This window comes from Prionailurus viverrinus, chromosome D4 (genome assembly GCF_022837055.1).
Source record: "Prionailurus viverrinus isolate Anna chromosome D4, UM_Priviv_1.0, whole genome shotgun sequence".
NCBI classification, from domain to species: Eukaryota; Metazoa; Chordata; class Mammalia; order Carnivora; family Felidae; genus Prionailurus; species Prionailurus viverrinus.
In genome coordinates, this window is record NC_062573.1 from 86900832 (window position 1) to 86917789 (window position 16958).

At 55.2% G+C, this 16958-nt stretch overlaps 1 protein-coding gene and 1 long non-coding RNA gene across 9 annotated transcripts in view; one reads left to right on the forward strand and one right to left on the reverse strand.

The window, feature by feature from the left end:
• WNK2 (WNK lysine deficient protein kinase 2) overlaps positions 1-16958 on the reverse strand; it is a 134514-nt gene that overhangs the window by 19601 nt on the left and 97955 nt on the right. For 2 of the 7 annotated variants that reach the window (XM_047829685.1, XM_047829678.1), the window contains 7 exons: positions 16190-16251; positions 15421-16100; positions 13247-13458; positions 12208-12396; positions 11384-11482; positions 5802-5846; positions 4114-4373 (listed from right to left, as the gene is read on the reverse strand). In XM_047829685.1, the coding sequence (XP_047685641.1) occupies positions 4114-4373; positions 5802-5846; positions 11384-11482; positions 12208-12396; positions 13247-13458; positions 15421-16100; positions 16190-16251 (1547 nt within the window). The remainder of the gene's footprint in view (positions 1-4113; positions 4374-5801; positions 5847-11383; positions 11483-12207; positions 12397-13246; positions 13459-15420; positions 16101-16189; positions 16252-16958) is intronic. The other 5 variants (XM_047829679.1, XM_047829682.1, XM_047829683.1 and 2 more) reach the window with 5 other exon arrangements.
• On the forward strand, positions 4310-9921 carry LOC125150197 (uncharacterized). Of its 2 annotated transcripts, none has more exons than XR_007146261.1 (3): positions 4310-4396; positions 6316-6467; positions 9266-9921. It is a non-coding gene; the product is annotated as an uncharacterized LOC125150197 (long non-coding RNA). The 2 variants fall into 2 exon arrangements; XR_007146262.1 differs by lacking the exon at positions 4310-4396 and adding an exon at positions 5429-6082.

Here is a 16958-nt window from a genome sequence, read left to right on the forward strand (position 1 = left end):
AATGATCCTTGTTCAGAGATGACATAATCTTATAAGTAGATAACCCTAAAGAACACACACATACAAAACTAATCCATGAATTCAGCAAAGATGCAGGGTACAAAGTCGGCTGCATTTCTAGACACTAACAGTGAACAATCTGAAAAGAAATCAAGGAAACAATTACATTTACAGTAACATAAAAGTAATAAAATGTTTAGGAATAACTTCAAGGAGTTGAAAGACTTACACACTGAAAGCTACAAAACACTCCCAAAGGAAATTAAAGAAGACATAAATAGGGGTGCCTGGGTGGCTCAGTTGGTTAAGCATCTGACTTCAGCTCAGGTCATGATCTCACAGGTTGGGAGTTCGAGCCCTGCATCAGGATCTCTGCTGTCAATACAGAGCCCCCTTCAGATCTTCTGTCCTCTTCTCACTCTGCCCTTTCCCCACTCATGCACTCTTTCTCTCTCTAAAGTAAATAAACATTTTTTTAAAAACACATAAATAAATGGAAAGACATCACATGTTCATGGATTGGAAGACTTACACTGTTACCATCAAATACTACCCAAAGTGATCTACAGATTCAATGCAATCACTACTAAATTCCCAATGGCATTTTTTTTTTAAGAAATACAAAAACCCATCCTAAAATTCATATGGATTCTCAAGGGACCCACAATAACCAAAACAATATTGAGAAAGAGAAACAAAGTTGGAGGGCTCATACTTCCCTGATTTTGAAACTTAACTACAAAGCTACAGAAATGAAAACAATGTGATACTGGAAAAAGGATAGACATATACACTAATAAAATAGAACAGAGACCCTAGAAATAAACCTTTGCAAATATAGTCCATTCATATTCAACAAGAGTACTAAGACCATCCAATGGGGAAAGGATAGTCTTTTCAACAAATGGTATTGGGAAAACTGGTTACCCACATGCAAAGGCATGAAACTGCACCCTTCTCTAACACCACAGACAAAAATTAACCAAAGTGGATAAAAGGCCTAAACATAACAGCTAAAATTATTAAACTCTTAGAAGGAAAGAGGGGAAAGGCTTCACAACATTGGATCTGGCAATAATTTCTTGGGTATGACACCAAAGACATGAGCAACAAAAACAGGTAATTGGTCTTCATGAAAATTAAAAACTTGTGCATCAAGAGACACTGTCCACAGAGTAAAAAGACAGCTCCTAGAATGAGAAAAAGTATTTGCATATCACATATCTGATGAGGGATTAAAATCCAGAATATACAGAGAACTCCTTAAAACTTAAAAACAAAGACAAATAATTAAGAAATGGGCAAAAGACTTGAACTGCTATTTCTCTAAGGAAGATGTACAAATGGCCAATAAGCACATAAAAAAAGGCTCAAATCCCTGATCATTAGGGAAATGCTAGTGAGAACCATAGTGAGATACCACTGTGGTATCAGGATGGCTATTTAAAAAAAAAATCTGGAAGTACAAGGTATTGGCAAGGATGAGGAGAAACTGGAACCCTGTTGTACTGCTGGCAGGAATGTAAAGTGGCGCAGCTACTAGAAACAGTCTGCAATTCCTCAAAAAGTTACAAATAGTATTATTATATGATCCAGTGATTTTACTTCTGGGTATTCTTTAAAAAGAATTGAAAGCAGGGACTCAGAGATACTTGCACACCTATGTTCACGGCAGCATTGCTCACAGTAGCCAATAGGTATAAGCAACCCAAGTGTCCATCAACAGATAAATGGACAAAATGTGGTTATCAACGTACACTGGAATAGTTCTCAGCCTTAAAAAGGAAGGAAATTCTGACACCACTTACAGGACGGATGAACCTTGAAGACGTTATGCTGTGTGAAATAAGCCAGACCAAAAAAAACAAGTAGTGTAGGATCCCACTTTATAGAGAGACCAACAGGAGTCAAATCCATAGAGACAGAAAGTAGAGTGGTAGTTTCCAGGCACTGAGGAAGGGGGAGGGGAATGGGAGTTCTTTTTCAATAAGGACAGAGTTTCATTTTTGCAAGATGAAAAAATTTTGGAGATGCACGGTGGTGATGGTTGAACAACAATATTAATGCTTAATGCACTTCAAGTGACACTTAAAGATGGTTGAGATGGCAAATTTTATGTCGTGTATTTTACAATTTAAAAAATTGGGGAAAATGAAGGACTTTTTAAAAAAACTTTGAAGTATAGCTGACATAAAATATTAAATTAGTTTAACATATACAACATAATGAATCAAGATATATATATATATACATCTCAAAATGCTCACCACAATATTACTGATCATATTCCCCATCTACTTTTCTTTCCCCAAAAGAGTAAAGTTCTGCTACAGCATGACTGGACCTTGTAAACACTGTACTAAGTGAAATAAGCCAGACAGCAAAGGGCAAATACTATATGATTCCACTTAAATGAGGTGCTTAGTGTCGTCAAATTCATAGAAAGTAGAAAAAAAGTTAACATAGGCTGCAAAACTAGCAGACCAGAGGTGGAGACTCGAGAGTTATTTCTTAATGAGTTCTCTATTTCGGATGATGAAGTTATACAAACAGATAGTGGTAATGTTCACACGCCGCTGTGTATGTACTGAATACTACCGAATTGAACACTTAAAAATGACTAAAATGGTAAATTTTATGTTATATAGATTTACCACAGTAAAAAAAAAAAATGTTTTAAAAAATCCTGTTAAGAATCTAAGCCATTAGAACAAGGGGCTTAGCGAGCTGACAGATGGGGCACAGCCCTGCACAGGTACTCCATGCGCTAGAGTCCAGATAGCCAAGCAGACTCTCGCCCATTGGGGCTCAGGGAAGAGACCCTCCAGGGCTGTCAACTCTGCCAAAGGATAACAGAGAGTGGGTTTGAGGAATCAGGGCTGCGGCTGTCAGAAGGGAGCCACTGTCACTCGCCACTCAGAGGATACAGGGAGGCCAGGGTACAGTGTGTGTGGCAGGAATGCGGAAGCTGCCTCAAGCACTGGGGCAGCTGCAGGCAAGACTGATTGACAACTGGGCCAAAGAGCCAGGCCCAGCAAATTTTAAAGGACCAAAAACACCAGAAGTTTGTTCTTTTATCACAGTGCACTTGGGCTAAAAAGTGAGAAAATTAATAACTATATTACTTCAAACCACAGTGGAAATTACAAAATAGTTCAAACTGCAATGCTGCACAGCAAAACCTTTAGGATGCAGCTAGAACCACGGGAGAAATTTTTATAGATTGAATGTCTATATTATTAAACAGGAAAGACCAGTAATCAATGACCTGCACATCTCAAGAAACTTTCTAGAACTTACACAGTAGCCCAAACATAGAAAGAAGGAAGGAGATAATAAGAAGAGAAACTGGTGACACATAAAGAATACCATCAAAGCCAAAACGACTTCTTTGAGAAGGCTAATAAAATTTATGAACTCCTAAGGAAGCTGCACGAGGAGGCTGGGGGAACTCACCAACATCAGAAGTGAAAAATAAGACATCACTGCAAATTGTGAAGACAGGATATTATGAGCAGCTCCATGCCAACTAATTTGAAAACTTAAGATAAATTTAGGTATCTACCAAATGTTAGAAAAGCAGGGCTTAACAGAAAGAGAAAACAGAAAATCCAATTGCACTAAAAGTATCAAAGAAATTGAATCCGTAAGGAAAACTTTACCCTGAGGGAATGGAGAGATGTGTGAGAAACACAGCAAAATGTCAGCCACAGCATGCAGCCAGGGGCAAACTAAAGTTCACTGTGCAATTTCTGACACTTCCGTATGTTTGAAATTTTTCAAAATAAAAGGTCACGGGGGAAACTTCCCTGATTCCAAAACTGGACTCCCAGGCCAGATGGGCTCACCAGTGAACTTTGCTAAACACTTCAGGAAGAAGCAACACAATCTTGCACAGGCTCCTCGAGACCGAGAAGGGAACGCTCTTCCAGGGAGGCTGTCAAGTCAGCCTAGCCCTGTCACAGGAAGGCATCGCAGGACAGAGCACCGGATGGCAGTTCCTCACTGCGCCCCACACAGGCTGGGTGCACCAGAACTAGCACCCGACGCCGGGGGCCGCTCCCACCCCGTCTCTTCCGCCTGGGTGGCCTGTGCCTGCAGCGCCCCACTTACAGCCCGTGTCTCGCCAGTGGCTGGGGACCAGCCCGCCGGGGCCTCCATGCCGTGTAGCCTCTGAGTCTGCTTCAGCTGGTTGAGCGAGGGCTTCAGCTGGGTGGTCCCCACCGTCTTGCTCGTCCAGTCGTCCACCAGCTTGTGCAGGTCATCCGTGAAGGTGCCTCTCTTGTTGTTGCTGTTGTTCGCCTGTGCCTGGACGTGCAAGGTGGGCTGGGGGCCCGGCTCAGGGCCCGGGACCAGGCTGCTGGTGGAAGACCCTGGGGAAGCACACACATGCCAGGTTGGTGACACTGCACACAGCGCCACCGGCCAGCTGCAGTCTTTCATACAGTGGTCTTGCTTAGGCCAGGCAACACCTTGCTTCAGGAGATGGTCTGCATCTTGGGGCCCATGTGCCAGTTTTATACACTTTGGAACATTTTCACAGGCCACAGGGGACCAGGCTATGCTAGGCAGCTGTCACCCTTCTGAGCTGGGCCAGAGGACAGGACCCAAGCAGCTGGCAGGCTTACTCAGCATCCACTCTGTGCCCACGCTGCCTAGGACCCCCAGACTCCTACGTGAGGAGGCTCAGAAAACTGGGGGCAAAATCCCAAGGCCTTTGCACTCGAACACAAGGACTCCAGGGAAACGTGTCAATGCTGCAGGCTGAGTGCTCAGCCTACGGCAGCTCCTGCTGTCCACCCAGCAAAGGGAAAAGGGAAAATGCTAAGTAGGCTGGGTCGTCAGCATGCCTGTGCAAGAATGTTAGTGGCTTAGCGGTTTCGAATTTAAGACACAAAACTGTGCCTCTCCTCACCAGCACATGTAGGGAAGGTATTGCTAAAGGGTACAAACACTCAAAACCTTCCACCATGGGCCCCCAAGTTCGGAGGCATCTGTGGGGTGGAGCAGGAACCAGGAGGCCCAGCTGCCAGGAAGGCCTGGGGGCTGCGGTTCAGGTGGAGCTTGGTGAAGACATCACACTCACCCACTTCACTGGAAGATTATTTTTAAGTGACCAAAATGGGACTTTTTAATTCTTTTTAAATTGTGCCCTGACCCCACCGCAACATACAGTTTCTGGTTGGCAATTCTGCATAAGCCAATTTAAAATTTTTCCGCATCAAAAAAGCAGCATAATGACCATCTCTTCAAACAAGCCGTTACAAAATGTAGTCACAGTAGCTAGCAATGAAAAAGCACAGACACAAACAGTTAAACATTAGTGATGGAATCTTACATACACAGAGCTATTTCTACATGAATGTTTCAGCCAGAAAAGAAAAAAGGAGAAAAAAAAATATGGTGTAAGGCGAGGGTGGTGGGCGGCCCAGGTGGACTGATACCCATTTCATCCCGGCATCTCTCCTCGGGGACACTCATCTTTAGCACTTCAAGGACACACTCATTCCTACGGTTTTGGAAAAGGAGCCAATTAATGATTGGTAACGTGTGGACATTCCGGGCAAGGAGAGTGCATGTCAACCGGCCAGGACACGCAGACTCTAGGAGCTATGGAGACGCGAGGGGGCACCCACGGGTCGCTTTCCCTCCAGGCCGAGGGAAAGCGGTGCCCTGGGTGGGTGGGCGCGGAGCAGATGCAAGCACGCCCGCCTGCTGGCCATGGAGCCCCCGATGCGCACTAGCCACATGAAAGCCCATGCGATGGAGAGCGGACAAGGGGTAAAAAACCCGATAATTACGACTGCTGTGCTCTTTGCCTAGACAGAGACGCTTCAGGGCAGACCCTGCAAGGGAAGAAGAAACGACACAAGACCACAGGGTTAGGCAGGACAGCACACACGGGGGACAGGCCACCACACTAAGCACAAGTCATCAGTGTGCAAGGAGGAGCAGAGGCCAGCGATTCAGAGAGGGGACTGGCCACCTGGGCTAACCGGGTGACCGCGAGTCAGTGTGCGGGCTCACGTGAACTTCGCCGAGGGGCTCAGGTGCAGGACCAGGCCCCAAGCTTCAGGTAGAAGTGAGTGTGTCTTTCAAAGCGTATTCAAAAAAAAAAAAGAAAACAAAAAACAAAAAAAGCAAAGCATACCACTTGGTTTTTAAACAAAAGGCTTCTGCAGCCCCACTGCAGATCGAGGCAGAAAACCCACTAAAAGTCAGCCAGGAGAGCTCAGTGGAGCCACCGGCTTTGCCTGGAAGCTAGGCCCATGGGAGGTTTGTTTTCCAAGTGCAAAAAGATACATTGTTTTGCAGGTTTGAGGCCAATCCCAGATCCCAGGCGGCTTCCCTGACCAGACCAGTGGTGGACACAGAGGGCACCTATCTACAGAGGTGGGAATCAGGGCTGGACCCAAGTTTCTGCAACGCTGCTGCCTCACCTGGTAGCCCACGTCCACCAGAACGGGGTGAGGCTTGTCATGAGACCACCACTAAGTGCCAGGCCCTGCGGTCCCAGGGGCTGTCCGTGGTGTCTGGCACAACTTGATGGTCAGTACCCGCTTGGAGGGCAGACAAGCTGGCCCTTCAGGGAGCGGGGCAGGCACAATGGGACAGGCAAGGACAGCTCAGGAGTCCCCAAGGTCACTCAGCAAGGCTGCGCTATCACAGAGGGTCTGTGCTCCTGCCCCAGGCCCTTGCCAGAGCAGAACGCTTCCTGAGGGTGCCCTGCACCCTTGCCGAGGAAGGTAAGACGCCACCGCCTCTGGGTGTGAGCAGAGCACAAAGGTCGGCCCAGGCTCCAGCTGAGTCGTTCTTTTTTTCGGTTTATCCCGTGTGTGCTCAGAGGCTGATGTGGTGGAAAGGGAGGTGATGTTCTGGTGGGGTCTGTAATGTGCAAATAAAAACAAAAGGGCTGGGCAGGAGTGGTCCAGGCCAGTCGTCCCTTGGTAGCAGCAGTGAAGGGCCTTTGCTGGTCTGTGTCCTGACGTGGAACCCTACTGGGAGCACAGGGCCCTCGGGGGGGCTCCACAGCACAAGGGAACGAGGGTCCCAAGCTCTATGACTGTGCGGGGCCCCAGCTAAGGCACAGACTTCCCTGTCTGGATCCTGTGGTTGTAGCTCCCTCTGGGTCTCTGCAGCACCAGGACATGGAATCAATTGGCCAGCCAGGTCCCCACAGCCTGACAAAAGAGGATTCTTTCGGGGCTGATTCCCGCCATCCTCATGACAGGAACACTCAGGCAGCCACAGGAGCTGCCTGCCGGGAACCACCAGAGGAAGCCTGGGCCCGTGATCAGGGCCCCAGACTTCGCTGGGACCCCAGAGCCAAGGCCATTGGCCACCAGACACCATGCTCGGACTGGAGAGCAATACTGGCCCACAGAGGCCTCCACACCCTCACTAGACGCGGCCCACAGGGACCAGAGCACACTCCCTGCCCTCAAGGTGAACCTTTAAACAAAGACCGACCGGATTCGGCGCCCTTCACGTCAGCGTCATGGCAGCCAGTGCAGTGCAGAGGTGTGGCCAGGCACAGGCCATAGGTCTGATGACCGGCCCTCACTCACACCACAGCCCTGTCCCTCCTCGGGGGTCCCCTGAGTCTCCTCCCCAGTGCCTTGCCCTTGAAGCCCACCACACAGATGGCTGATGAATGTGCCTCCACCCGGCCCTCCTCTCTTCCCCTCCGTCAGGCTACAAGGCAGCATTGCAAGGGTGCTGGGGATACATGGGACCCAAAGGAAACCCACAGGGGGCATGAGGGCAGGTCTCCCCTCCCTGCAGGACTACTGTCCTTAGCCAAGGTCTTGGGAAGAGCCAACTTCAAGGCCCCAGAACTACTTGGAGAAGCTTCCGGGTGGTTAGGGGTGGAGGTGGAGAGCCACGCGGCCTCTCCCAGCTGTTCTCCCAGGCTTTGAATGGGCAACACACAGGATGACACCATGTCCTGTCCTCATGCTGCACGCACATCCCACCGGGCCAGGAGTCTCATGCAGTGCCCAGGCCTCGTTCAGGAAGCCCCCCCCCCCCCCCGCTAAATCCCTCCCCAGGCAAGGACAACCAGCCCTGCCAGCATCCACACCCTCACCGGGCTTCCAGGCGGATGCCTCAAAGGTATCTGCCACGGACAGATCTCTTAAGAAGTGGGCCAGCCCAGTGGCCATCACCACACTTGCTTTTTACCACAGCATTCAGACAACCGATGAGGCTCACATGGAGCTTCGGGGACAGCAGCCCCTGCCTGCCACATGACGAGAGGCATGCCTCCCACCCACGGGTCCTTCCCCCGGACCAGAGGCGTTAGACATTTGGATCTGGCACCGGAAACAAAATGAGCAACCAGCACCAAAATGCCACTCAGGGCTTCTTTGGAATGAGCCGCCAAGTCCTCGCACTGCTGAGCAAAGTGCCAAAACTTGTCCTTGAAGCATGAAACGGGACGCATCCCGGCTCTGCCCTGCCCTGGGGTGACGGCCCCAGGGACAGTCCAGCCTGGGGAGGCCTCCATGGGGGGTGGCCTCCTTCTTGGCTGCCCTCCCCTGCCCGAAGGCCCTCTCCCACACCCCTGCAGCAGGTCCCCCCAGGAAGGGTGAGGACAGGGCCTTGGCAGCCACGCAGTGGCAGCCTCCTCGGGTGTCCCGGAGACAGACTTGCTGTGGCATGGATGACAGGCTGATGGGACACGTGAGAACATAACAAAGCAGACCCCAAAGGTCTGTGTGCAGAGAGGCTCCAGAAGCATCGGCACCTAATCCAGTTGCGTGGACTGGAGCCAGAGAGAAGGAGGGCCAACAGGTCTGACACCAGCTTCTGACCCCAGACACTGCTGCAACCCAACCACAGCCTCTGAATCCCAAAACATGCTCCCTGAGTTTCCCCAAACCTTCCATTGGCCACAAGGAGGGGTCTGCCCAGGGTTTCACCCCGTCTGTGCTACCGTGGGCCCTTCCCTCCCAATGGCGGGCCTGTCCACGTGCCCACCCGAGGCAGCGCCCAGGATTCGCTCTCTGCACGCTCTCCTTCCTGGGGCTGAATGCCTGTCCCATGAGGGGTCCCCTCCTAGTCACCTGCAGTTGCCTGCGCCTCCACCCCTGCTCATCTCTGACCTAGCCTGGATGCTCTCATGGTCTCTGAGTGTCACACAATTGGGGACCTTCTTTGTGTACTTCAGAACTTAACCAAGATTTTGTTTTCCTAGAGCCTGGTCTCCTATTCGGTGCAAGGCGGCAAACAGAAAACCTCTAGCCTTCATCTCTTCCTGCAGGTCAGGCCAGATGAGCCCACAGCTGCAGCCCTCCCCCTGCTGCTGACCTGGACTCCAGGACCAGGCCCCCAGAGCGGGCCCCACCCTCAGGGTCTTCCCACAGCCCTGCGCCTCAGACCTCCTCTCTGCCACCTCTCAGCCCTCAGGGCTGCGACCAGACTTTTTCCTCCAGACTTTCACAGGTGCCTGTGGTCTCCTCAGGCCTCCGAGCTCCCTAGTAACCCAGGAACCAGCCAGCTCCAGCTCCAGGAGTAGGCTGGCAGGCTGGGCGGACACCAGGGCACTGGGCATGGAAGGACACACCTTCACATGCCCCCAGGGCCAGGGCCTGTGGGGGCCACACTGTGGCCAGGACAGCAAAGAGCTCAGCCAAGGCGTGCCTGCAGAGGGCTGTTGTGAAAACAGCAAGGCCACTGGGCCCAACCACCTAAAATCAGGTCCACCCAGGCCAGGAGCCCCGTGTGCCACCAAGCCATGCCTCACATGTCCCTTTCCTCTTAGCCACAGAGACGGAAACAAAAGCTAGACCATTTGTCCTTGCTGTGCCTCCCCATTTTTTTTTTTTATCTTGGAATAATAACAGTAAAACAAATGAAAACTCCTAAAAATGAATGCAGGACCATGTGGGCACAAACCTTGAAGGAGCATGTGGCACTTGATCACTCACACCAGGGGACCCCAGGGAAAGCACCACCTGCTCTAACCTGCTTCCTGTGTCCGACCCACATGTTCCCAGCAGGCCGCGGTCAGTCATGTGACCGGGAGATGCCTGGGGACCCATGTGCCCTGATGCCATGGTCTCAGGAGACAGCCACGCACACTGGGACAGAAAAGAGCCAGCAAGTGATGCAGGGAGCAGGATGCACTCAGACCTTGCCCACCCCTGCCCACCACCAGCTCAAAACCAACCAGCAGCTCAGGTGGGGCACCTGTTACTAAACAGTCCCTGGGAATCTCTAGGAGGTTCTGTGCCTCTACCCTGTCCTGCCTGGGGGAGGGTGACATGGCCCCTCTGATGGGAACAAATGCCCACTGTGGACGTGGCCTCAGGTCCTGACAAACACAATGTATCTTTATTGTACCAGCAAAAAGCCACGTGCCCCAAACCAGCATTTCCACCATTTCCATTTGATAGAAAGCTTAATTTTTGTGTTCAGAAACAAAAACCTGAAAACCCCACAGCTTTGGATTCATTTTCCAATTGTTCCAAGGGATGAAGTAATTCTGGACGGCCCTGAGCAGACACTCCCTTCCCGGACAGGAGTCCTGGGTGCCGGCAGGGCATCCCAGGAGCCAGAGGGTGACCGGGACGGAGGTTTGGGTGAGCACAGCCCTGAGGAGCTGGGTAGCTGACTTCGTGTCTGAGGGCTGTGGGAGGAGAGGGCACACCAAGTAAAGTGCTCCAGCTAGAGACCAGGAGGGGCCAGGCCAGAGGGACAGCCGCAGCGGAGGCTGGGGCTTTCTGGGGACGCTGATGGGTTCCCAAGGTGACCGGAGTGGAGGGAGGGGTGGGCCGACCTAGCTGGAGCACCTTTCTCTCAGCCTTTGCACATGCAGGGCGTGGGGGTGGGGCAACAGCAACGAGTGCTGTGTTGTGGCCCTCGCACAAAAGTTACACCCTCCAGTGACCTTCTAGAACTGTCTCCGCTCACTACATGCATGTCTTCAGAATCCAGACACGTGTGAAACACACCATGCGTCTAGAGAAGGCCAGGGTTGTCTTTTTGTTGTCACTGGAACTGGGGACAGCGGACGTATATGTGCACCACAATCGCAACAGAAATAAAACTACGTCCAACATAAAAAATAAGTTAAACAAACGAGTGAGGAGAAAAACGCAGAGCGCTTTGGGGGTCTGGGGGGCCAGGTGCCCGAGGCCAGGAGTGGGCAAGCCGCCACACGTGCTTTTAGTGCCGGCCATGAGCCGAGGGCATGCACTGGCGCTTTCTGGGGCCGAGAGGGTGGGTGCGGGCAGGGGTCTGTATTTGACATTAAGTAGGTGACTTCAGTGGGGAGGGGGAGGCAGCCTACAGAATGTATGGAAGGCAATGAAGACAGGGAGGGGCGGGGAGAAACCAAGGGCCAGGAGGTGATAAAATACAAAGAACAAATACAGACAGATGGACACAGACACGGGTCCACTGAGGAATCGAGCGCGAGGTTTGCTACTAGACTTATAGGTCAGTCTCTCAGACGTTGGGTGGTAAACCGTCCAGCCTGCAAATGAATATAGAGGGAAGAAAACAAAGAGACAGGCATCAAGTACAGTCTCTGGGATTCCTGCTACACACCACCAGCCACATCAGCCTCGTCACTTAGCATCCACGGCTCCACCTAGCCCAGCCCGGAGGACCACAGCCGCCGACCACGTAATGGAAAGGAGGCACCGCTGGAGCACAAGAAAAGCGGACCCTGGGAGAGCGTGCAGGGCGGGCGGGCGGGCGGGGGGTGGGCGCCAGCAGCGGTCACTGCGACTTCTCTGGACAGAGATGGCGGGGACGGAGCCCCTCCTCACGCGGCTACTGCGCCCACGGCCGAGGTGACGAGCATTTCCTCCTCAAGGCGGACTCCCAGCTCGAGGGGCCGTGCCCTCATCCCCCTAGCCGTCCCTCCTGACGGAAGGACCCGTGTGTAGTGGGCAGTGGGGCGGGGCAGGGCAGGCGGGGGCCTGGGAACCGGCGCAGAGCACGCACCCCACATGTGACCAGGGGGTCCGGGCGCCTTCCCCGGGCCGGCTCTAGCAGAGCACGCCTCCCTCTGAGCCTTACACAGCGAGACTCGATGATGGGTGGGCTACCCACTGTCTTTACTCAAAGGCTACCTCTACTGGTTTTTATCCTCGAGAGGCTGTGGGCGGCCCTTGCCGCCGCTCATGCCCCTCTGACACCACAGGGGCCCTACGCAGCTAGCGCATGCTCAGAGACGGGCAAGCTGGGAATCACCTGAGCCATGCGCTCCGCCTCCGTCAGTGGCTAAGCCGGAGCAGATGTCTGCAGACAGGGAGGCCCGCACCGAGCAAGGCTGCTGGGTCTGAACTGCCTTCCCACACGGGTCTGAAGCTGCTTCGGGCCCTGCCCCGGCTTGGGCAGGGTCCTTAGCAGGAGGGGCTCTGCTGCAGTCTGACAAGTGACCTGGGGGGAATAAGGGGTGACAGGCACAGTGAGGCGCTGCGGGTCAGACCAGCCAGCGCGGGGTGCATCTGTCCTCCCTGCTCGTTGCTGGGTGACCTTGGGGAAGTGGAGTCCCTGCAGGCACTGAGCACGTGGCCCGGTCACCAGAGCGCGGGCATCAGGAAGATCAGAGAAAATGACCACAGCCTCCACCAGTCGCCAGCGCCGTACAAGGACCACGGCACATCAGGAGAGGCACACCAGGGCTCAAGAGGCCTGTACGACCTGCTCACTCTGACTAGTTTCCACTTGGCTTTAGGAATCGTCCTGGAATTCGTGTAATTTGCGTAACTCTTCTTGCAGTTCACGGACACGCACCCCGTGGGTTATCCGTGATACCGAGAGGGTGGGCTCACACTCCGCTCTTGACTGGCTTCCCACCTGGCACACACCGGGGATCCCAACTCACTGGGTTTCCAGCGCACCCTCGGTGCCCGGTGTCCTCCCCATCCCCCCACCCCCCACCAAAAGGCAGCTGCTCCACCCTCACTTTCAGCAGGTGACCGGTGCCTGAGAAATGGCCAGAGGAAACACCCCGAGCCAGGTGGCACCCTGCAGGGAGGTGGGCTGAGGGGGAGAGACCCTGAACCGCCTCCTGCCTCATACACGAGTCCCCAGGCGGCTGACGGCCCCAGAGCAGGCCTGCGCACTCAGGGTGGGCCCGGCGACATCCCGGCCCTTCACACCTACAAAGGCTTCCCGCTCCAGTGAAAGGAGGTCGAAGAAGTGCTCTTCTGGGTGCGGGCGCCTGCCTCCTGCCTGCCCCACTCGGGTCCCGGCCCCAGCCTGCCAGAGCCGGGAGGGCACAGACCTGTGCTGGAGGCCACGACCTTGAGCTGCTGCACCAGCGGGTTGAGCAGCTTCCCTGCCTTCAGCTTGCTCCTGCTCTTCCTCCTGCGGCCGGCGGGAGGGGCCGTGTGGAAGAGGCCCAGGTTGGGGGGCAGCGGCTTGCCCAGGCGGCGGTACAGGGCCTCGATCTCCTGCTTCTGCTGGCTCTGCAGCTCCGAGATCTCCTTCAGGTGCCTGCGGGAGGGGAGGGAGGGCGGATGGGCACCCTGCTCGGATCCGGCACATAGGCCCATCCAGGAGAGCCCTCAGGGCATGGCAAGGGTGTGAGCAGTGGGGCTCGAGGACAGATGGACCACGTCGAGGAAACAGGGGCACTGAAGACTTTGGGTCTCCATCAGGACCAAGTGGGCCCCACCGGGGGTCTCCTGCATGAACACCCCCAACACCACCAAGAGATAGGAGGAAGAGCCCGAAGGGATTCGAGGGTTCAGGTGCCTAGACTCGTGACGCTGCCACTTTGAGTGGCTGGGGAGCGGGACACAAACCACCCCACACATTTACGCTCGCAGTACAAACCCGACACCCAAGCCCAAAGGAAGAGCAAACGGTCGGCATTCAGAACTGAGAGGCTGCCTCAGCCCTTCCAGCAAATAAATGGCACCTCCTCTGAGTGGGGAAACCGCAGGAGAGGCGTCACAGATGAGAGCATGCCCACGTGAGCAAGGGTGGGGACTCCCAGCACAGACACCACCACCCCCTGGCCACACGGGTGTGAGGCTGCCATGAAGACACAGGTGCAATTACTAGCTGTGGGCAAGGGAAGTTTCTCGAACAAGCCAGAGAAGGACCCTCCCTTGGGGACCCGCTGGCCCAGCCGCCAGCCACTGCTCACCTGCCCACTCACCCGCCTGCATGCCATCTGGGCCTGATGCCAGCCCCTCTGGGCCTGATGCCAGCCCCTCAGATGTACGATGGGCGTGGCTGCCCAGGCCAGGGGCCCAGCCCCTCAGCCACAGCCCTGACCCATCTTCTGCTGCATGGTTGGACAATGGGAAGCAAGTTCTGATTTCACTATCTTCAATGCCTGCCAGACCTCAGAAAGATGACCCTAGCCAGCAAAGTGCTGTTGCATCAAGTTAGCTTCTGAAGGGGTGATATTTTGAGGTGACACTGTTGAAGGGCAGGGGGATGCCTCAGGAGGACCTAGGGAGACCCCCAATCTGAGGATCCTGCCCTAGGGCCTGCAGCAGGTGCCTCAAAGCCCAGGGCCCCTTCCCAGGCAAGAGCCTAGACTCGTTAGCCCTGATTTCCCTTCCTCAGACTACCCAAACTCCTCTCTTGGAGGAACCTCTGCAATTCACCCCACCCCCACCCCAGGCCCGCACCCTCCTTTTCCCCACCCCTACACAGCCCCCCCCACCCCAGAGAGGGCGGCTGCCTCTTGGTTCCCCTTACTCCTGCGGCTTGCAGGCTCCCCGGGCGACCACCCCCAAGTGAGAGTGTACAGAGGAGACCCCCCCCACACGCCCCACAAGGACACACTGTCACTGGATCAGGCACCTCCCTGCGTGCCTCCAAATCTAGTGGCTGCTGAGTGCCAGCACTCGGCTGTCGACAGGTCTCCTATGGCTGGGCCCAACTCAGTGGCTGGGGCAAGTGGGGGAGGGTGAGGCAAGGCGGGGGGGCGCAGGTGGGAGGAGAGTAAAGCAGGGCCTCAGCAGGTTGGGGGGGTGGGGCCGAGGCAGGTGGGAGGACAGTGGGGCGGGGCCTCGGCAGGTTGGGGGTGGGGTGGGGCCGCAGGTGGGAGGAGAGTGGGGCGGGGTCTTGGCAGGTTGGGGGTGGGGTGGGGCCGACGCAGGTGGGAGGAGAGTGGGGCGGGGTCTTGGCAGGTTGGGGGTGGGGCCGACGCAGGTGGGAGGGGAGTGGGGCGGGGTCTTGGCAGGCATGCTGAGGTATTGTGTTGCTCTCCGCCCCCCAGGGCTTGCACAACCCAGCAGAAGGAATTATGGGACGGCAGAAGCCTGTGAGGCTTCTCTCCAGTATCTGCCACTTCTGCGCAGTGTCCCCAAAAAGTGGAGCAAGTCACACTCGCTGGGGGAGACAGTGCGCCCAGTGAGAGCTACCGCAGGAGACCAGGGTCCGCAGCACAGGCAGCACCGCTCCCCGCCCCCCCTGCAGCCACTTCTCAGGACCTACTTCTCCCGCAGACTCTGCAGCTCCTTCCTGATATCGGCGTCCTCGATCTCCGAGTCGTTGTCGCTGCTGATGTAGGACGACTGGGAGTGGAAGGAGGTCACACTGATGGTGGGCACCTTCACGCCCACCCTGCCGGGCGCCTCCGGGCCCGGGGAGCCAGCCCGTGGGGACCTGTGCAGGAAGGCGGTGGCCTTCTTCACGAAGTCGCTGGCCACGCCACTGCTGCTGGGTAGGGAGGCGTGCTTCTGCACAGGGGGCCGCCTGCGCGGACCCTCGTCCCCGGAGTCGCTGGACACCGGCTCGCCCACGCCGACCTCGATGGAGGAGGCCGTCTGCGCCCTCCGCACGGCCAGCTTCATGTCGGGGCTGTGGGGGGCCTCCTCCAGGTACACGTCTGGCGGCGCCGAGTACCGCAGGCTGTGGGGGGAGCCCAGGGTCCACTCGTCCTGCGTGCTGACCACGGAGAACCGGCCCACAGTTTTGGCTGGTGAGCTGCCGTCCTGCTGCCCTGGATGCTTCTGTGGGGACCTTGCGGCCAGAGTGCCCTGCGCCTGCAGGTGGCTGGCCCGGCTGGCCTCCGTCTGCATCCCCGGTGTGGGCCTGGCTGAAGTCTCCCCCGGGACCCCACTGCTCTGGTCTGCGGGCTCCAGGAGTGCAGGGAAGGCAGAAGCAGGGGCATCCTGGACAAGGAGCGGAAAGGAGAAGTGTCCACCACACAGCAGCAGAGAGGAAACCCCACCAGCCAGGTGCCTGGGAGAACACTCCTTACCTGGGGGGCACCTGGCGCTGGGGGCAAACCTGAGGTTGTCACTTGGCTCAAAGATGATTCTGCTGTAGGAACGTCAGAGTCGTTACTGGGTCAGTGCGGAGGGCAAGGGCAGGAGCAGGTGCCCTCCAGCTGAACTGGATCAGTGGAAGGGAAGCCCCCCACCCAGGGCAGGGGGATGTACCGGATGTGCTCAGCAGCTAGGAAAACTATAAACACTCCAGGAGGCCCTGACCCCATTTCTTGTTAGGAGACACCCAATGACTCGGGGAAGGGAGGAGGGTTCAGCCTGACACCTCTCAGGTCCCTGGAGGCACCTGCTCCAGAACCTGGGGCACTGCCCCACCCTCTGCACACCTGATGGCCATCACCTGTGCCACCTGTCACTTCTAACACCTGACAGTGCCAATCTGTGTCACGGGTCATCTCTGCACACCTGATGTCACTACCATCTCACCTGTCATCTTTATACACCTGAAGGACTCCCCATCAAATCCGACGATACAAGGGCCTCACGAGGTCCTGCATCAATAGGGCCAGTTCTTAACTCTATGGCTCAGCGTCTAGGGAAGGCCCACATCATCTGAAGCTATCCCAGCTTCCCCATCTACAGAGCATGGATGCAGGGTGGTACTTCTGACCCCCTTTCCCAGGACCACCGAGTGGTGGAGCAGGAGGAGCTGACGTGTGGGAGACTGGCCCAAGCTGGGCCCGCACGTGGCAAAAGCAAGCCGCGGGCAGGCAGGGGCTGTGTCAGCCCACAGCCAGACTG